The following is a 17982-nucleotide window of genomic DNA, read 5'->3' as shown; positions in this document are numbered from 1 at the left end:
CAATCCATGTGCTGATGCAGGTGTGGTAGCTGTGTCAGTCCAGAGAGGATGGACAAGGGGGTGTGATACCTTGTATTGGACTAACTGAACAATAATGAATCCCTACAATTCTAATGTAAGGAAAAAAGCTGGCTCTGTGGCTGCATGATAAACAAAGCCAAAGATAAAAGGCATTCGGAGTGTAGAGACAAGAAATGGGTTCTTTTTTTTAAAGCTCTGATGCCACATTTGAATGTAAACATTGATCTCTCTGCCCTACTTTCACCTGAAGAAGAGACCTTTGAGGTCTTCAGCGCTTGTGATTAATTATTGTTTAGTTAGTCCAATAAAATGTATCGCCTCCTTCTCTTTGTCTAGCAACACGTGTTAGAATTCTCTTCAGAATGCTGAGCATTTCCAATGTTCCGCTGATCTGGATGCAGCTCTGCATTTCTCTGCGTTTTTATCAATGCGTTTTACCTGTGTGCTGAGATGGTACGATCTTTGCATTTTAATACTAAGGTTGTGTGAAATGACTCCTCTGAGCTTGAGACCTTTTAATCCAACTGGTATCAATTCAAATGGAAAATAAACAGATTAATAATTAAACAGCCTCAAAGATGCACAGTATCAGTGATTTACATTTGCACACAGACCTCTTACAGCCACGTCCAAGGCTGCTGTCTGCGCTTAGAGAAGCGAGCAGCTTCAGATTGAACGGTTTGTCTGAGTGGAGCTGCTCTTTTATGTCACAGACATATGGAGGTGAGATCAGCCAGTCTGTAGTAGTAAGTCATAGAGCACTAGGTGGCTTGGAAAAAGACTCTTTGCGTGTGTGTGTGGCAGGCAGTTGGAAGTGAAGCTGCTCCTGGACTCTGATCACGTTACTGAGAACACAGCAGGCTTGTACACTTGCCATGCTTAACACTGCTCTGAGATGAGGAATACGATGCATTACTGCATTAAACGTGTTCTTCGTGAACCAAGAAAAAACTAAATGCTCTTTTAGAGGCTGAAATGCCACTCTCTTTTTAGCATCATACAAAATTCCCTCTGAAAACGTGGTGCTGTGAATGAATATATAACAGGACTGTATTTGGGCTTGAACCGGCGACCCTGCGCACCTCAGAAGAGCCAGGCCAGGAAAGAATCTGTTACAGCAGTGCGTCACATAGATATTTGTGGAGGTAGCGGAGCACAGCTGGTGGTGGTCACTGTGATAGCTGGGGTTTGAGACAATTGCCCCCCGTGGAGGGATGCAGCACTGCCAAGTTCTCTTGCTGTAAGTGAAGACTGTCAAAAACAGTCACAATGTAATTTCATAAGATTTTAATTGGCTCACTACAAAGTTTTTTTTTTTTTTTGTAAGCAGGATCACAGAAAAGATTTATTGTAAACAGGTGGGACTGGCAGAAAGCAGAACTAGCCTGCCAGTCCACACGCACATACAATTCCAAAACTTTCCTTGGAAAATCCATAGACTCATAGATAGTGGAGACAGGGAGAGGGGCCCTTTATCTGATGTTAACACCACAAGTGCTCATAACAGCAAGCCATCTCCCAGGCTGGGACATTCAGAACATCAAATAATACAACATTTAAAATAACAATATCATATCTGTCTTTAAACAAGCAGCCATGAAGCGCAGTTCACAGAGACACATTCGTTCAATTCCGAGCACCTCAGTTCTGTTGATACAGTTCTCAGGAGACAAACATTCTTTACATGAAGAAGCTGTGTTGATGTTTGATGAGTTTGAGCGAGCTGTCTGTCATAAAGAGTTGAGCCGCACACTAACACAGAGACCCAATGCAGAGTCCTGTGTGCCAGACCTGGCTCTCTAACGCACAGACCCAGTGCAGAGTCCTGTGTGTGCCAGACCTGGCTCTCTAACACACAGACCCAGTGCAGAGTCCTGTGTGCCAGACCTGGCTCTCTAACACACAGACCCAGTGCAGAGTCCTGTGTGTGCCAGACCTGGCTCTCTAACACACACAGACCCAGTGCAGAGTCCTGTGTGTGCCAGACCTGGCTCTCTAACACACACAGACCCAGTGCAGAGTCCTGTGTGTGCCAGACCTGGCTCTCTAACACACACAGACCCAGTGTAGAGTCTTGTGTGTGCCAGACCTGGCTCTCTAACACACAGACCCAGTGCAGAGTCCCGTGTGTGCCAGACCTGGCTCTCTAACACACACAGACCCAGTGTAGAGTCTTGTGTGTGCCAGACCTGGCTCTCTAACACACAGACCCAGTGCAGAGTCTTGTGTGTTCCAGACCTGGCTCTAACACACACAGACCCAGTGCAGCGTCCTGTGTGTGCCAGACCTGGCTCTCTAACACACAGACCCAGTGCAGAGTCCTGTGAGTGCCAGACCTGGCTCTAACACACACAGACCCTGTGCAGAGTCCTGTGTGTGCCAGATAGATTGCAGTCTTCCATGCAGCGTCTCATTACTGCACGACTGTCAGTGAAGTGCTTCTAAATTGAGTTGATGAACAAAACCAAATCACCAAATGATGAGCCCAGGACTTTATTTAATACAGGTGTGAATCGCTGCCATTTTAGTCATGCCATCAAAGAAATACTTTGGCAATTCCAGAAATGTAGTTTCACTGTTTTTTTAGTGCTCTGAAGTGTAATTCAAACCAGATAAAAGCCGTATAGAATGCATTTGCATGAATGCGCTAGCAGGCTCATCACCTGACAGCTGCTTTGTTATTCCTTGCAGATGTAAGATACTGTCGAGTGGTATCAGATAATGACAGCAGGAAAGTCTTTCAAAAGCAGCATCTGACACAGCAAGCAATGTTAGTGTGGAATGCCGCAAAAGCCCATGTTTGTGAGGGTTCTGATATAATGAACTGTCGTTATTGAAGTTTACAGCAGAATACCAGGGCAAAGGCAGGCAGGACCAAGTGATTTTAAGCAGACATTTTTATTCTCGAAAACTATACAAAATACAAGACAAAAAGAACATTGCGATGTGTTTCCTTATCCCTTCATAATGTTTAGGTGGAATGATCTTACAGCGTAAAGCATGGTAAGTCATAGTGAAGCAGTGTAGCCATAGGATAAGCATGGTAGTGATGGAGTTCACAAACAGAATGAACAGCCAGTGAAACAAGGAGCTTAGTGAGGTTCCACGGAAGAACGAGGTTAACATGAGCTCCGTCTTGCCCATAGCAACACAAACGTGTCTACATATTATGGGAGCAGAGATGAAAAGCGTTCAGTGGGGTTGTTATAATACCACATGGGTAACTTGTATGGCACTAGCTGAAGAGTTGTCTCCTCGTGTCCCGTGGTCGGTGTGCATGTTTGCTCAAGCGTTGTCTCCTCAGTGTCCCTTGGTCAGTGTGCATGTTTGCTGAAGCGTTGTCTCCTTGTGTCCCTTGGTCAGTGTGCATGTTTGCTGAAGCGTTGTCTCTTCATTTTCTCTTGGTCAGTGTACATGCTTGCTGAAGCGTTGTCTCCTCGTGTCCTGTGGTCAGTGTGCATGTTTGCTGAAGCGTTGTCTCCTCAGTGTCCCTTGGTCAGTGTACATGTTTGCTGAAGCATTGTCTCCTTTTGTCCCTTGGTCGGTGTGCATGTTTGCTGAAGCATTGTCTCCTTTTGTCCCTTGGTCGGTGTGCATGTTTGCTGAAGCGTTGTCTCTTGGTCAGTGTACATGCTTGCTGAAGCTATTTATCACAGAGGCACGGCTTGCCTGGATATGTTTGCTCAGGAGAGAATATTTTGGAAGTGTTGCTTCCAGGTCTGAATTTTTGATTATTTGTCAGGGTGTGTCGCCTAGTGCTTCAGAACAGATACATTCCAACGTTTACTGGATTTGAACACCCTGTTTAACATGCTCCTTAAAAGTTTATAGTGATTTTTATTGGAGTTCTGTGCTTGAATTAAAAGCACTGCACAGCAGCTTGACGAAACAAGATTTCTGGTTTATACTGCGTGACTCTCAGAGCATGCAACAGTAACTCAGACTTGTTCAATTGCTCACACTGATTTTTCACATTAATTGGAAATTTTCCACAGAAATTAGAGAATACTATGGCTTTACAACTTCTGATTGCTGTTATATTGTTCATTTTACAGGCTGGAGTTAGTTTGTTATGATGCAATGATCTCACAGTCTGACAGGCAGTTTCCGGTTCAATTATACAGATATACTGAACCGCATGGACACACTGTAACTACACTGAACAGCATGCACTCACACTGTAACTATACTGAACCACATGGACTGATACTGTATCTACACTGTACAGCATCTACTCACACTGTAACTGTACAGCATGTACTCACACTGTAACTACACTGTACAGCGTGTACTCACACTGTAACTATACTGAACCACATGGACTGATACTGTATCTACACTGTACAGCGTCTACTCACACTGTAACTGTACAGCATGTACTCACACTGTAACTACACTGTACAGCGTGTACTCACACTGTAACTATACTGAACCACATGGACTGACACTGTATCTACACTGTACAGCGTCTACTCACACTGTAACTGTACAGCATGTACTCACACTGTAACTACACTGTACAGCGTGTACTCACACTGTAACTATACTGAACCACATGGACTGACACTGTATCTACACTGTACAGTGTCTACTCGCACTGTAACTGTACAGCGTGTACTCACACTGTAACTACACTGTACAGCGTGTACTCACACTGTAACTATACTGAACCACATGGACTGACACTGTATCTACACTGTACAACGTCTACTCACACTGTAACTGTACAGCATGTACCCACACTGTAACTACACTGTACAGCGTCTACTCACACTGTAACTATACTGAACCACATGGACTGACACTGTATCTACACTGTACAGCGTCTACTCACACTGTAATTGTACAGCATGTACTCACACTGTAACTACACTTTCCTCCCTTATTAATATCTGCGTGGGACAGCATGCACAGCTAACACAATCATTTAGGAAGAAAAGGGGGGTTGCAACGATGCTCTTTATATGTTTTATTAATACTGCTTCATTTGCTTAATAACATACAGATAGCTTTCTTTTGTTATAGGAAATGCCTGCATAGCTGTCATTTCTAAAGGTTTATACAGCAACAACCTTTAGAAATATACTTATATTAGCTTTATGCATTGCACTGCAGTGTTCATCTGCTTACACACTAATGATTTATGAATACGGCACGAGACATTACACAACTAGTTACTCAGATAGTCTAAAAACACAGCTACATCCCACTCCATTCATTACAACACAAAACAAACACAGCTACATCCCACTCTGTTCATTACAACACAAAACAAACACAGCTACATCCCACTCTGTTCATTACAACACAAAAACAAACACAGCTACATCACACCCCATTCATTACAACACAAAACAAACACAGCTACAGCCCACTCTGTTCATTACAACACAAAACAAACACAGCTACATCCCACTCCATTCATTACAACACAAAACAAACACAGCTACATCACACCCCATTCATTACAACACAAAACAAACACAGCTACATCCAACTCCATTCATTACAACACAAAACAAACACAGCTACATCCCACTCCATTCATTACAACACAAAACAAACACAGCTACATCCCACTCTGTTCATTACAACACAAAACAAACACAGCTACATCCCACCCCATTCATTACAACACAAAACAAACACAGCTACATCCCACTCCATTCATTACAACACAAAACAAACACAGCTACATCCCACTCCATTCATTACAACACAAAACAAACACAGCTACATCCCACTCCATTCATTACAACACAAAAACAAACACAGCTACATCACACCCCATTCATTACAACACAAAACAAACACAGCTACATCCAACTCCATTCATTACAACACAAACACAAACACAGCTACATCCAACTCCATTCATTACAACGCAAACACAAACACAGCTACATTGCACCCCATTCATTACAACACAAACACAGCTACATCCCACCCCATTCATTACAACACAAACACAAACACAGCTACATGACACATGTAAGTCTATGTGCCCCAATTCCCAGACCTGGCTACTTATCGGCTCACCATGACAGGAGCGTGCAGAATTCTCATGACATTTCATCAAGGCTTTCCGAGGGAGATGAATTGAGCAAATAAAGAACACAAGCAGCATGCAGCAGCAGTTGTGTGCAATACAAAGTGATGCCACGCTGACACACGACGCTGTTACTGGTCCAGCAAGGGTCTTAGCATCCTGGGCTTCCCATTCTGCAGTAGCAGACTGTTTTAAACAGCCGGCATTGGCAGAAGGCACAGTGTTCACAGCAAACTGTGCTAGAGGGCTTGCAGCTTCCCCAGAGTGGCACGCAGTTTGCTGGGGGAGGCGGCCTTGGCTTCTGGTAATTGATTCGGGCATTGAGCTTGTTCTGTACAGAGGGAAAGAGGAAAACACATCTGAATGTCTTGTAAATCCTGATGAAGGCACCCAAATGTGGATCTGACTGGCTCACTTTTTAATCTTGATGTTGCACAAATAAGTTACAAATGTTTTGGTGAACAAACCCTCTGTGCTGCAGGTGCACTTATTTTATCCAGTACCATATTTCTGCTTCACCAGGGGCACCCTCTAGCAGATGAAAAAAACATTCAATCTCGTTTTCATTTCTCATTTCACTGAAATGGTGCTGATTTGAATTTAAAAAGAGGCAAATGCTATTTTCTAAGCACACTGCAACACATACATTACAATGCACTTTCTTAGTGTAGAATCCAGGAAGGGACTACACTGAAAGCAATTTCATTCCAACTCACACAGCAGTATTTCATATAGTGTTCATCTGACACAAATTGCAATACCCTCCTATCAGGGGTTCCGATGGCCACCAGAACCCTCACGATTTCTACTGTAAATACATGTCCTGTAGTAAAGGAGCCTCCACTGTACCTTCACAGGGACAGCTGTCGGCCCACTTTGATAATGACTATTATTACTATTACTTGTTTATTTAGCAGACTCCTTTATGTAAGGTGACTTACAGTGACTAGGATGTGTGAATTATGCATCAGCTGCAGACAGAGCACAAGGAGGTTAAGTAGCTTGCTGAAGTTCACTCAATGATTTGAACTGGGGCCCTCTTGGTTGCAAGCCCTTTTCTTTAACCACTGGACCACACAGCCACACAGACTAGTTAAGAAGGTACACATACTTCTTTTGGTTTCTTTTCTGTAGATTTTCTGGCGCTCGCTCTTGATGCTTTTGGAAGTTCTGCAAATAAAACAATATTGTTAATTGAGAGGACCAACACATATGTGTCTATTCTAATATTCTCAATATTCTAATTCTTTAATATTATAATATTCTAATATTATAATATTATAATATTCTCAATATTATAATACTCTAATATTCTAATATTCTCAATATTCTAATATTCTAATATTCTCAATATTCTAATATTGTAATATTCTCAATATTCTAATACTCTAATATTCTCAATATTCTAATATTCTAATGCAGTGTATTTGGAATGTTGTGCTTGAGGTGGATGGGTCCTTGTTATCTGTAACAATTCAATACCCAATGATCAGTCATTAATAATACCCAATGATCAGTCATTAATAATACCCAATGATCAGTCATTAATAATACCTAACGATCAGTCATTAATAACACCCAATGATCAGTAATTAATAATACCCAATGATCAGTCATTAATAATACCCAATGATCAGTCATTAATAATACCCAATGATCAGTCATTAATAACACCCAATGATCAGTCATTAATAATACCCAATGATCAGTCATTAATAACACCCAATGATCAGTCATTAATAACACCCAATGATCAGTCATTAATAATACCCAATGATCAGTCATTAATAACACCCAATGATCAGTCATTAATAACACCCAATGATCAGTCATTAATAACACCCAATGATCAGTCATTAATAATACCCAACAATCATTCCATTTCATAAACACAATTCAATCAATTTTCTTCCATTTTGACAAGAATATGCTTAGGCCTGGCACTGCAGTGTAAGATCTCTGATCCAGCTGAAAGTCGGACCAGGCCATCAACAGTGTGTTCTTAACTGTGCCAAACAAACCCAATAACGTAAATACTATCTGCAAAATAATGATGACCAAATGTTCTGAGTGTGTTTCAGGGCTACGAGTTCTGTGTTCACACCAATCTATAGCATATGTCTCAAATCTTCTTTTGTCCAAATAACCAAGTAAGTATTTAGTGGTTTGCAGATGCACTGTAGTTCTGTCACCCTCACAACAGTAATAACACACAGAGCAATGATAATACAGAAAGGGAGCGCAGCCCCACAGCCTTTGGGTTGTCTAGTTATTCTCTGCTGCAGTGCTCATCAATTTACATTGGGATATGCGTTGCTCTGAAGTATTTAAGTGACTGAAATGCCCCTGCTGATGTCTGGAGACTAACCTACAATAAGCACTGCTGGGGTCTCTGACTGCTTCTCTTCTTGTTTGCTGGGTTCACAGAAGTCTTTACCAGGAGTCTTCTCCTCCATCACAATGTGTGGAATGACCACCAGGAAACAGGCAGAGCAGATCAGCAAACAATGGAGCAACAACCTGGCACTCATGTTAAAGGTGACTTGGCTGAAAAATAGGAGATGTGAAGAAAAGAGACTTTTTATTTTTAGAGCCTTTTTATTTTTAGAGCCTTTTTATTTTAGAGCCATTTTATTAGGCAACAATCGACTTTCTTTTGCTGTTTGCTTTCCTCTTTGTCGCCCTCACATTTCCACCTAAATACTTCCATGCTATTCTAATTATATTTGATTCTTCACAGGTCCCAGTGCACTTTATTATTGTTGCATTTAGTACATAAGTGAAGGGAAAAGAGCAGAAGAGTGGCTGTGTCAAGATCTGTCCCTGTTTACATCATTCAAATAGACCCCTTACTTAATTACCAGTATGGGAAAAGGAAACAGTGTTTTGATAAACACTTGTGGGAGTTGCCTGGGGGTCCCCGAGTGGCTCCCCTGGTAGAAGTGATATCTGATACATGGGGTCCCCGAGTGGCTCCCCTGGTAGAAGTGATATCTGATACATGGGGTCCCCGAGTGGCTCCCCTGGTAGAAGTGATATCTGATACATGGGGTCCCCGAGTGGCTCCCCTGGTAGAAGTGATATCTGATACATGGGGTCCCCGAGTGGCTCCCCTGGTAGAAGTGATATCTGATACATGGGGTGCCCGAGTGGCTCCCCTGGTAGAAGTGATATCTGATACATGGGGTCCCCGAGTGGCTCCCCTGGTAGAAGTGATATCTGATACATGGGGTCCCTGTGTGGCTCCCCTGGTAGAAGTGATATCTGATACATGGGGTGCCCGAGTGGCTCCCCTGGTAGAAGTGATATCTGATACATGGGGTCCCGGAGTGACTCCCCTGGTAGAAGTGATATCTGATACATGGGGTCCCCGAATGGCTCCCCTGGTAGAAGTGATATCTGATACATGGGGTCCCCGAGTGGCTCCCCTGGTAGAAGTGATATCTGATACATGGGGTCCCCGAGTGGCTCCCCTGGTAGAAGTGATATCTGATACATGGGGTCCCCGAGTGGCTCCCCTGGTAGAAGTGATATCTGATACATGGGGTCCCCGAGTGGCTCCCCTGGTAGAAGTGATATCTGATACATGGGGTCCCCGAGTGGCTCCCCTGGTAGAAGTGATATCTGATACATGGGGTCCCCGAATGGCTCCCCTGGTAGAAGTGATATCTGATACATGGGGTCCCCGAGTGGCTCCCCTGGTAGAAGTGATATCTGATACATGGGGTCCCCGAGTGGCTCCCCTGGTAGAAGTGATATTTGATACATGGGGTGCCCGAGTGGCTCCCCTGGTAGAAGTGATATCTGATACATGGGGTCCCCGAGTGGCTCCCCTGGTAGAAGTGATATCTGATACATGGGGTCCCCGAGTGGCTCCCCTGGTAGAAGTGATATCTGATACATGGGGTCCCCGAATGGCTCCCCTGGTAGAAATGATATCTGATACATGGGGTGCCCGAGTGGCTCCCCTGGTAGAAGTGATATCTGATACATGGGGTCCCCGAGTGGCTCCCCTGGTAGAAGTGATATCTGATACATGGGGTCCCCGAGTGGCTCCGTAGGTTAGGGAGGTAAAACTGGCAAGGTCTGTTTCTTCTCACCGCTCTACAACGAATCCTACTGGCCAGGCACCCAGTAAGCTCAGAGCAGAGACCTGCAGGGCTGGCTTTACTCATCCAGAGGTTGGTAGCTCGCTGACATCCGCACTCGGCTTCCTGGGTGAAAAAGGAAGGTCATGGGATCGGAGGACACCCATTGAACCTTCAGGTCTCCTGAGCCATGTGGGGCATTGCTGCGGAGAGGGGAAAAGTGATTGGACATTCCAAATTGGGGGAAGAATTATAATTGGACACACTAAATTTAAAAATAATAAAGATATCTGATACATTGAATAGGCAAATATATGCAACGTAGCAATAAATCAAAGGATTTTTAAACTGTTTTTATCTGATGGATTTAAAAGAGATGTGTGTATAATCAAGCACATGTGTATCAGCTGAAGCAAATCTGTCTGCAGATCTACTGATACGGAGTCAAGATAATCTGATGAAGATGCCCAGGGGGTTCTCAGAGAGTGGATGAAATAACCTTTCTCTCAGCCTAGAAGAGACAATAGCAGTGTAAGAGGGCACAGAAGCAGGCTTGGCATGGAAAGACAAACACAGATTTTATATTGCAATCATAAGAGTGAAATGGATTTATTTTAATAGGCTGTGCAAAGGATTCTGTTGCATGAAGCCATCTGAAAATATTAAATGAAGAAATAATTAATTGCATAATATGACTGAAACTTATTCTTATCACTATTACAAAAATCGAATATTAAAAATACATTTTTATTACAATACTAAAATCCCATTATTCAATATTTTTTCAACAGTTCTGAAGATGTTGTCTTAACGTACAACACTCTTTTTTTGGTCTCTGCTTTTCATAATATCTTTGTTGGAAAGAAAACGTACAATCAACCAGGTTTATTTAGTGGTGCAATCAGGAACTTCAACAATTGAACACACTATATAAATCAAAGTAGTCCTGAGTAACACTGCGTGTGTTTGGACTGACACGGAAAGAGGAAATCAAAGAGACAAAAGTAAAGGCAAAGAGTGACTGGGGTGAGTGAGGTAATTTTCCTGTGGCGCACTCCACCGCTAAATTCTTGTAGTTCAAATTTAGAGGACGCCACAATGATAAATAATCAGTTTTATTTCTGTATTAATTTAAGATTGAGTAATTTAGATTGGTATGTAACTATTCACAAACCATCATTTCCAACATCCTTCAATTTATATTTTTGAGGTTCTGTAGAGCTACGACTATGGTACTACCCCCCCAAAAAAAGAAAAAAAAAAGAAACAAAATTGATTTAAATAAGATAAATCAGATTTAAATCAAACACATCCGATTTTTTTTTTTTTTTTTGTTTATTTTAACAATAAAAAGAATCCCTCTTATACCATAAGATTCATAGGGGGTATCTCTCACAGTACATGCACATTTTATGAAGTGATGAATGTGTTTTTTTGACACGAACATTTATATATAGCGTTAATTGTTCTTTTAACCAATAAACAGCACAGGAACGTACTGAGAGGCACTGCAGTAAACTTCAACACAGGAACGGCATAATAATCCAAATATTTAGCTCGGAATATTTGAATAAATTATGTTATATATTGTTGTAATACTAGTTACATCTCAGACTTAAATTCACTTGAACTGGTGAGACAACCTCGAACTCTCGAAAGGGTTTCTTCCCAAAGCATTTTTGTGATTTAATTTAATTTTTTTTATTTTTGGAAATAGAATTCATGGATACATAGCACAATTTTTAAATAAAATTTGGGATGGGAAACATATGAGAACAACTTTAACACCGTATTGGATACAACTAAATGCAGCAGAAATGTTTGAGTTAATAATACCAAGTGCTAGGGATCAGGCATTTCACGTAATGCCTGACTCACAATATGCCTGTAACATATATACATTTTACAAACACGACAAGATATCCGGTATCTGATGCTAGTAGTAATTAAAGAGGGCTAATACAAATCACTAGCTTGTTCTTCGTAAGGACGCGGTGGTTTCTTCAATGGCTCTCATTCCGAGTAAAGCCGTATACTTTTGTATTCATGTAATGTTGATACGTATACTTAAGTTGCATTGCATTGTCTATTTTTATCATTTTTTTTATTTTTTAATTAATGTTTAATTTAATGCAAAAAATAAAGTTGCTGCTAAAGCCAGCTATTTAAAAATACTTTTAAATAGTTCACAATTTATTATTATTATTATTATTTTTTAATACACCAACTAGAATTCTTAATAAAACAAACCCATGCTACTCTGAATTGAATCTGGTAGTGTTGGTTTACAATACAGTTTACAGCACAAGGCACTCAGAATTAATTCAGTAAAATGTTGTTTCCAGTTCCAATAAGAAAAAATGAATTCTAAAAAAATTATCATAATTTCAGATTAAAAACTTGATATAAAAAAAGCTGTTTAAAGTTCTAAAAAAATAATCTCGTGATTTTTGTCTTATATATTTGAGATTTATTACATCCAATTTACTGGTTATGCTATTTGTATTTCATTAATTAAGATTATGGAAGTCTAACATTTAAAAAAAAAAAAAAAGCAAATTCTAGATTAATCAATTCTAAAATAAACTGGTTTACAGGATCCATCTAGAAATACAAGTTAAGGAAACTGTGAAAAAAACAAAACCCTTTAAGAACTAGATATCCACTGTATATCATACAAAACAACAACTCCTCTGATAAGATCTACTAGTGCCCTTTTACACCCTTTGAAATTAAATGAAACCCACTCTGTATGGATTTCCAGACTCGTCTGTCATCGCTCCACATTCACCATTAACATGTTAAGGATTTTCAGCTCAGTATTGATTTTCTAAACATCACAAGTATTTTATTTAGTAATTGTCACAATAGATTAGGCTGCACTGTACCTTAGGAACTGATTAAATATGTTATCAAGCACCCAGAAACTGCTAATCAACTATGAAAATTGATTTGAAGCTGAACTGGAAAACATATAATCTTGTCTAATTAGGTCTCCTTTGAAACTAAGATTAAAAAAAATATGAAACAGATTTAAAAAAGATAACAAAACATGACATGCATGGTTATAATTGCAACAAAAAAATATTTCAATGCCAGTTGTCTTCTATATTCCTAAAATAAAATGAAGTAGTTTGGTAAAAACAGCTTTCCTTCAAAATGTCAATACTAATTCCTACTTTTTATTTCACTTTTTAAACTTACAGAAATAATAATATATTGTGTGTTCATTCAGAAATGTGCAACTTTGCATTAGTCTAAAGAAAGCTTTTTTTCTGCAGCTTACAGTTTCACATTGTTTCAACTGGCACAGTTCCACGTCTTGATTGAGTACAACATGAAATAAAGTTCTTAATAAAGACCTTCCAGAATATCAAACATGTCAAAAAGAGAAAAGAAAATATTCTAGAGCAAAATTGCTTTCAAACTCAACAAGGAGATCATGCTGAAAAACTCCAGCAGTGTTTCCATTGAATGTATTTCTAGAAGTTGGAGACGTTCTCTTTAACCCTGCTGTAATCCCTGAAGAAGAAAGTTTGTTTAGTTGAAAGGGATTTTACATTTCCCTTGTGAGTGAGTGGCCAGTGCTGACCTCTGCACACAGCTTTGAAATTTTAAAGAGGAGCTGCTACCTGTTTTGAAAAGAAACATAAGCATGGCATTTGTGCCCTATTGGCATTTTTTAAAAGCCTGTATTAACCCTGCTGCATTCCTGATCTGCTCTTCATTGCACAGGAAAAGCCAACATCTGCACAATATTGGAAACATACCTTTCTTGATGGCCCCCGTTATCTATGTGGCCTTGAAAATGAGCGGTCTCCTTTTTCTAAGTCTCCAAAGTGCCTTTAGGTCTGTTAAACGAGAACAAAATATCAAGCAATCATGAAGCCATGCATTTTTAAAAGGGAAAACCGAGACACGCAAGCAGGGGCGGATCCACACATTTAAAAAAAAAAGAGGACTATAAGTTGGGGCATGGGGGTCAGAGTGCGATTGCTCGGCACTCAACTATCAACAAAGCACATTTTCTGTCCTTAATCTCTCTACCGTGAAGCTAAAGTGCTGAAGTGACACCTGCACACCTCTCTTCTACAAACCAGTGTGCCCTGAATCTACTGAAGCAGCCTGACACTGTAACTCAGCTCAGAAACACCACATGCCATTAATAACTTGAAACAATTAAATAGAGGAGAAAACCGTCATGGAGTGATCACTAGCAATGCTTGACTGCTGTCATTTAATGCCTATTGTAAGAAGTGTTTACTGAGTCAATTTTACTGTGAGGATGCCTGGTTACTGCTGGGAAAAAAAACAAATGACTGGTTGGAAAATGTGTTCTTCATTTTACCCCTTAGAATGAGTTTGTACATTGGGGACTGCGAAGACTGACAGGGCAAGATTCTGACTATTAGTTATAGCCATGTATTCTGATTGTTATTTCTAGCCGTATATTCTCACTTTTGGTTCTAGCCGTGTATTCTCACTGTTGGTTCTAGCCGTGTATTCTCACTATTGGTTCAAGCAGTGTATTCTCACTGTTGGTTCTAGCCGTGTGTTCTGATTATTGGTTCTAGCAGTGTATTCTGATTATTGGTTCTAGCAGTGTATTCTCACTGTTGGTTCTAGCCGTGTATTCTTGCTGTTGGTTCTAGCCGTGTATTCTCACTGTTGGTTCTAGCCGTGTATTCTAACTGTTGGTTCTAGCCGTGTAGTCTCACTGTTGGTCACAGCCGTGTGTTTCGCATATTTTTGGCTCCATGCTTGCTTTTAGGTAAAAGAGTTTTCTTGTTGCATCCCACCCTTTCAGACCCTTTTGAAGTGTTTAAAGCAGGTTCAGCATCTGCTTTGCCTAGCCTTGTTTTCATGGGTCTTCTTCCAGGTTGTCCTGTGTATTAGGATAGCTGTTCATGAATAACACTATAACTGATTCGGCAAACATATGCAGCATATTTAATTTTTTTGGTGCAACATGTTAGTGGAGCGATTCTTAAGGAGTCTGGCACACTCATGCTGTTCAGTGAACAGTGAGGGCCTGTTTATTTTAATGAGTATTACATGTGACGCATCAGCAAGAGAAAGAACAGAGAACAACAAACCTTTAAAGCTTAAGAAGTTTCAAACCTCACATGAAAGCATTGATCTGCTAAAAGCCTACATCTTTTGCTAAATATCTAAATTTGAGCTCTGATGTGCCATAAGATGGGAGGGGTGAAAAAGCCAAAGCAAATTGTTTCATGCTGTAAAAGCCCATGCAATTAAAGGGGTAGTGTCCAGCTCTATATGCTTAAGAAGGCTTTAACTTTAAGTGCCCACGTGGAACATATAACAGAAAAAGTGTTCATTTTCTTTAGTTGTGAAGTTCGTTCAGGGAAACGAAGGGTTACAAAGCCATTAAGAAGGCAGCCCTGTTAGCACTGATATCAAGGTAAACTGTATCAGACTGTAATAGATACGTATGTTCCTTTAGTCCACTTTGAAGTAGCCCTTCAGTATGATTCCAATGCATTCCTTATTGCTTATCACTAAACACGCCCTCTACAGCAGTTCACTTGTTGTTTAGAGATTGGTCTGAAAAAATACTCTGACTAGAATAGCCCTTGATAAAGAACAGCCAGCAAATAAAAGCACCAAAATGAAATACTCTGTGGTGTGCTGTATGCATAAGAAACAGAAATCTTACATACCTGCAGAACCCATCTATAAGAAATACACTGTGATGTGCTGTGTGCATAATCTGAATAAGAAACAGAACTCTTACATACCTGCAGAACCCATCTATAAGAAATACACTGTGATGTGCTGTGTGCATAATCTGAATAAGAAACAGAACTCTTACATATCTGCAGAACCCATCTATAAGAAATACACTGTGATGTGCTGTGTGCATAATCTGAATAAGAAACAGAACTCTTACATATCTGCAGAACCCGCGTGTGAGCCTTTTCCTACCCCACATCACTGTTGTGATGACATTGCCAATATACTTTGTTAGGAGTCTAAATGAACTTGGAAGCCAATGAAATGCAACCTTTCACTTTTGGAAACTTCCAGTCTCAGCATGATTCATTATTAACAAGCATTTCCACAGATCCACTGCCAAAATATTAAAAAAGCGAAGGTTAGCTGAATACCCTGGCCTGCTAGAGAAAGAGCACTGAGCTCATTGGATTGCCCCTGGATAGGGCTGACCTCATTGGACTGGCCCCTGGATAGGGCTGACCTCATTGGACTGGCCCCTGGATAGGGCTGACCTCATTGGACTGGCCCCTGGATAGGGCTGAGCTCATTGGATTGGCCCCTGGATAGGGCTGAGCTCATTGGACTGGCCCCTGGATAGGGCTGACCTCATTGGGGACGGTCAGTCTGGTAACAGGGAAGTGATGAGTTTTTGTCACTTTACCAGTGTTCCGCTAGTGGCATAGCATCACACATGTCAGTTAGTGCAAAGCCCCCTCTTGCAGACAGCACTTGGGTTGTGACTTTAAGAGCTCTTGAAGAGTTTGCAGACCTGACCCCCCCTCCCCCCATTACTACATTAATCTCTTCTGTGATGCCAGCTGAGTTCATTTATCAATACAGATAACGTGGGAAATCATGAGTACTGATAACTCCACTTAGCAGAGATGGCACAAACTTTGCAAGAAGCTTGTTACACTGTAAACCCCAAAGTCATTCTAAATAAATTAAATCAAGTTACATTCACTTAAAAAAATCTAATTTTATTCATAACACTCGTTTTAAGTTCGTTGAACATTCAAATGTACTTTAGTTGTTCAAAAGTAATTGGTTTAGTAGAATCAGGGGACTAGAGTCCCATCAGCACTTGCGGGATTTTTACAATAGTGTGTGTGCAGTTGCACACGTGTGTTGTGTTTGCGTGTCTCTTGTGCCCCCGGCTGCTCCCTTACACATGTTCTCTTTGTGTTGTGTGTGGCCGCCCCCGTTCCGCGGTCAGTTTGCGGATGTGACCTCCCTCCCTTCTCGCTCTCCCTGCAACTCTGCCTTTGCCTGGTTCCAGCACTGGTAAATGCTGTGCTGTAAGCACATAAGCAGAATTGCTGCACTGACAGCTAATACAATAGCAGCTGATTGCACATCCTGTTTGCTGACTTTTTATTGTTTAAATCAAGTAAAAATGTTCAAACTAACTTGACTGTTAAAAAGTAAATCTACCTCAAATTGATTAAGGTACATGAATATACATGTGATGAGTTTAGTCAGCCCCAGAGAAAGTTCTCATAACAAAAAGCTACACTTAATTATATAGGGCAATGAGTTTACTCTGTTTCTTTCTTAGTAAACCTGACTTATCAGGGTTTACAGTGTACCCTTTGGCTGGCGGAAAGTGTCGTGTTTCATTAATACTCTCGTAAAATCCACACCACCGCCACTAATTCTGAACTAATTGCTGCCAGTTGAATACATTTTACATCTTGTCTCAAAAGGTCGAAAAAGCCACCCTCCTCGAGAAACATTCTTAATTACATTTTTAGATCTATATGAGGCAGCTGTGGAACACAGAAACTCAAAGCAGACACAACTTTATAAACTGATGGGTCCGTGATTTCATATAAATATTTCTGAAAAATAGGTTATACAATTAAACATGTTAATAATAATAATAATAATAATAATAATCTATTGAAAATGTATATTTTCTTAATTGGTAACATAGTCCTGCTTATTTTAACACAAAATATTTTCAGAAATTATTTTTTTTTCTATTCATTTAAAAACATTTGTTAATTTAAATATCTTAAATCCAAAAACGCAATAATAGTTTGTTCCTCTTTTTAAAGGAAGTGCTTTAAAAAATATGCCATT

The 17982-nt window shown here is 40.4% G+C and overlaps 1 protein-coding gene across 1 annotated transcript; it reads right to left on the bottom strand.

The window, feature by feature from the left end:
* Nucleotides 1–6129: 6129 nt before the first annotated feature.
* LOC121298307 (agouti-signaling protein-like) lies at nt 6130–14029 on the bottom strand. The gene is made up of 4 exons (XM_041225360.1): nt 13929–14029; nt 8439–8617; nt 7182–7240; nt 6130–6401 (listed from the first exon to the last, which is right to left on the bottom strand). The coding sequence occupies exons 2-4, from the start codon at nt 8599–8601 to the stop codon at nt 6222–6224; spliced, it is 402 nt and encodes a 133-aa protein (XP_041081294.1). The 5' UTR covers nt 8602–8617; nt 13929–14029; the 3' UTR covers nt 6130–6221.
* Between the last annotated feature and the right edge of the window lie 3953 nt (nt 14030–17982).

Source organism: Polyodon spathula, chromosome 23, assembly GCF_017654505.1.
Source record: "Polyodon spathula isolate WHYD16114869_AA chromosome 23, ASM1765450v1, whole genome shotgun sequence".
In the NCBI taxonomy this organism is placed as follows: Eukaryota; Metazoa; Chordata; class Actinopteri; order Acipenseriformes; family Polyodontidae; genus Polyodon; species Polyodon spathula.
This window is presented reverse-complemented; position numbering and strand designations above follow the sequence as displayed.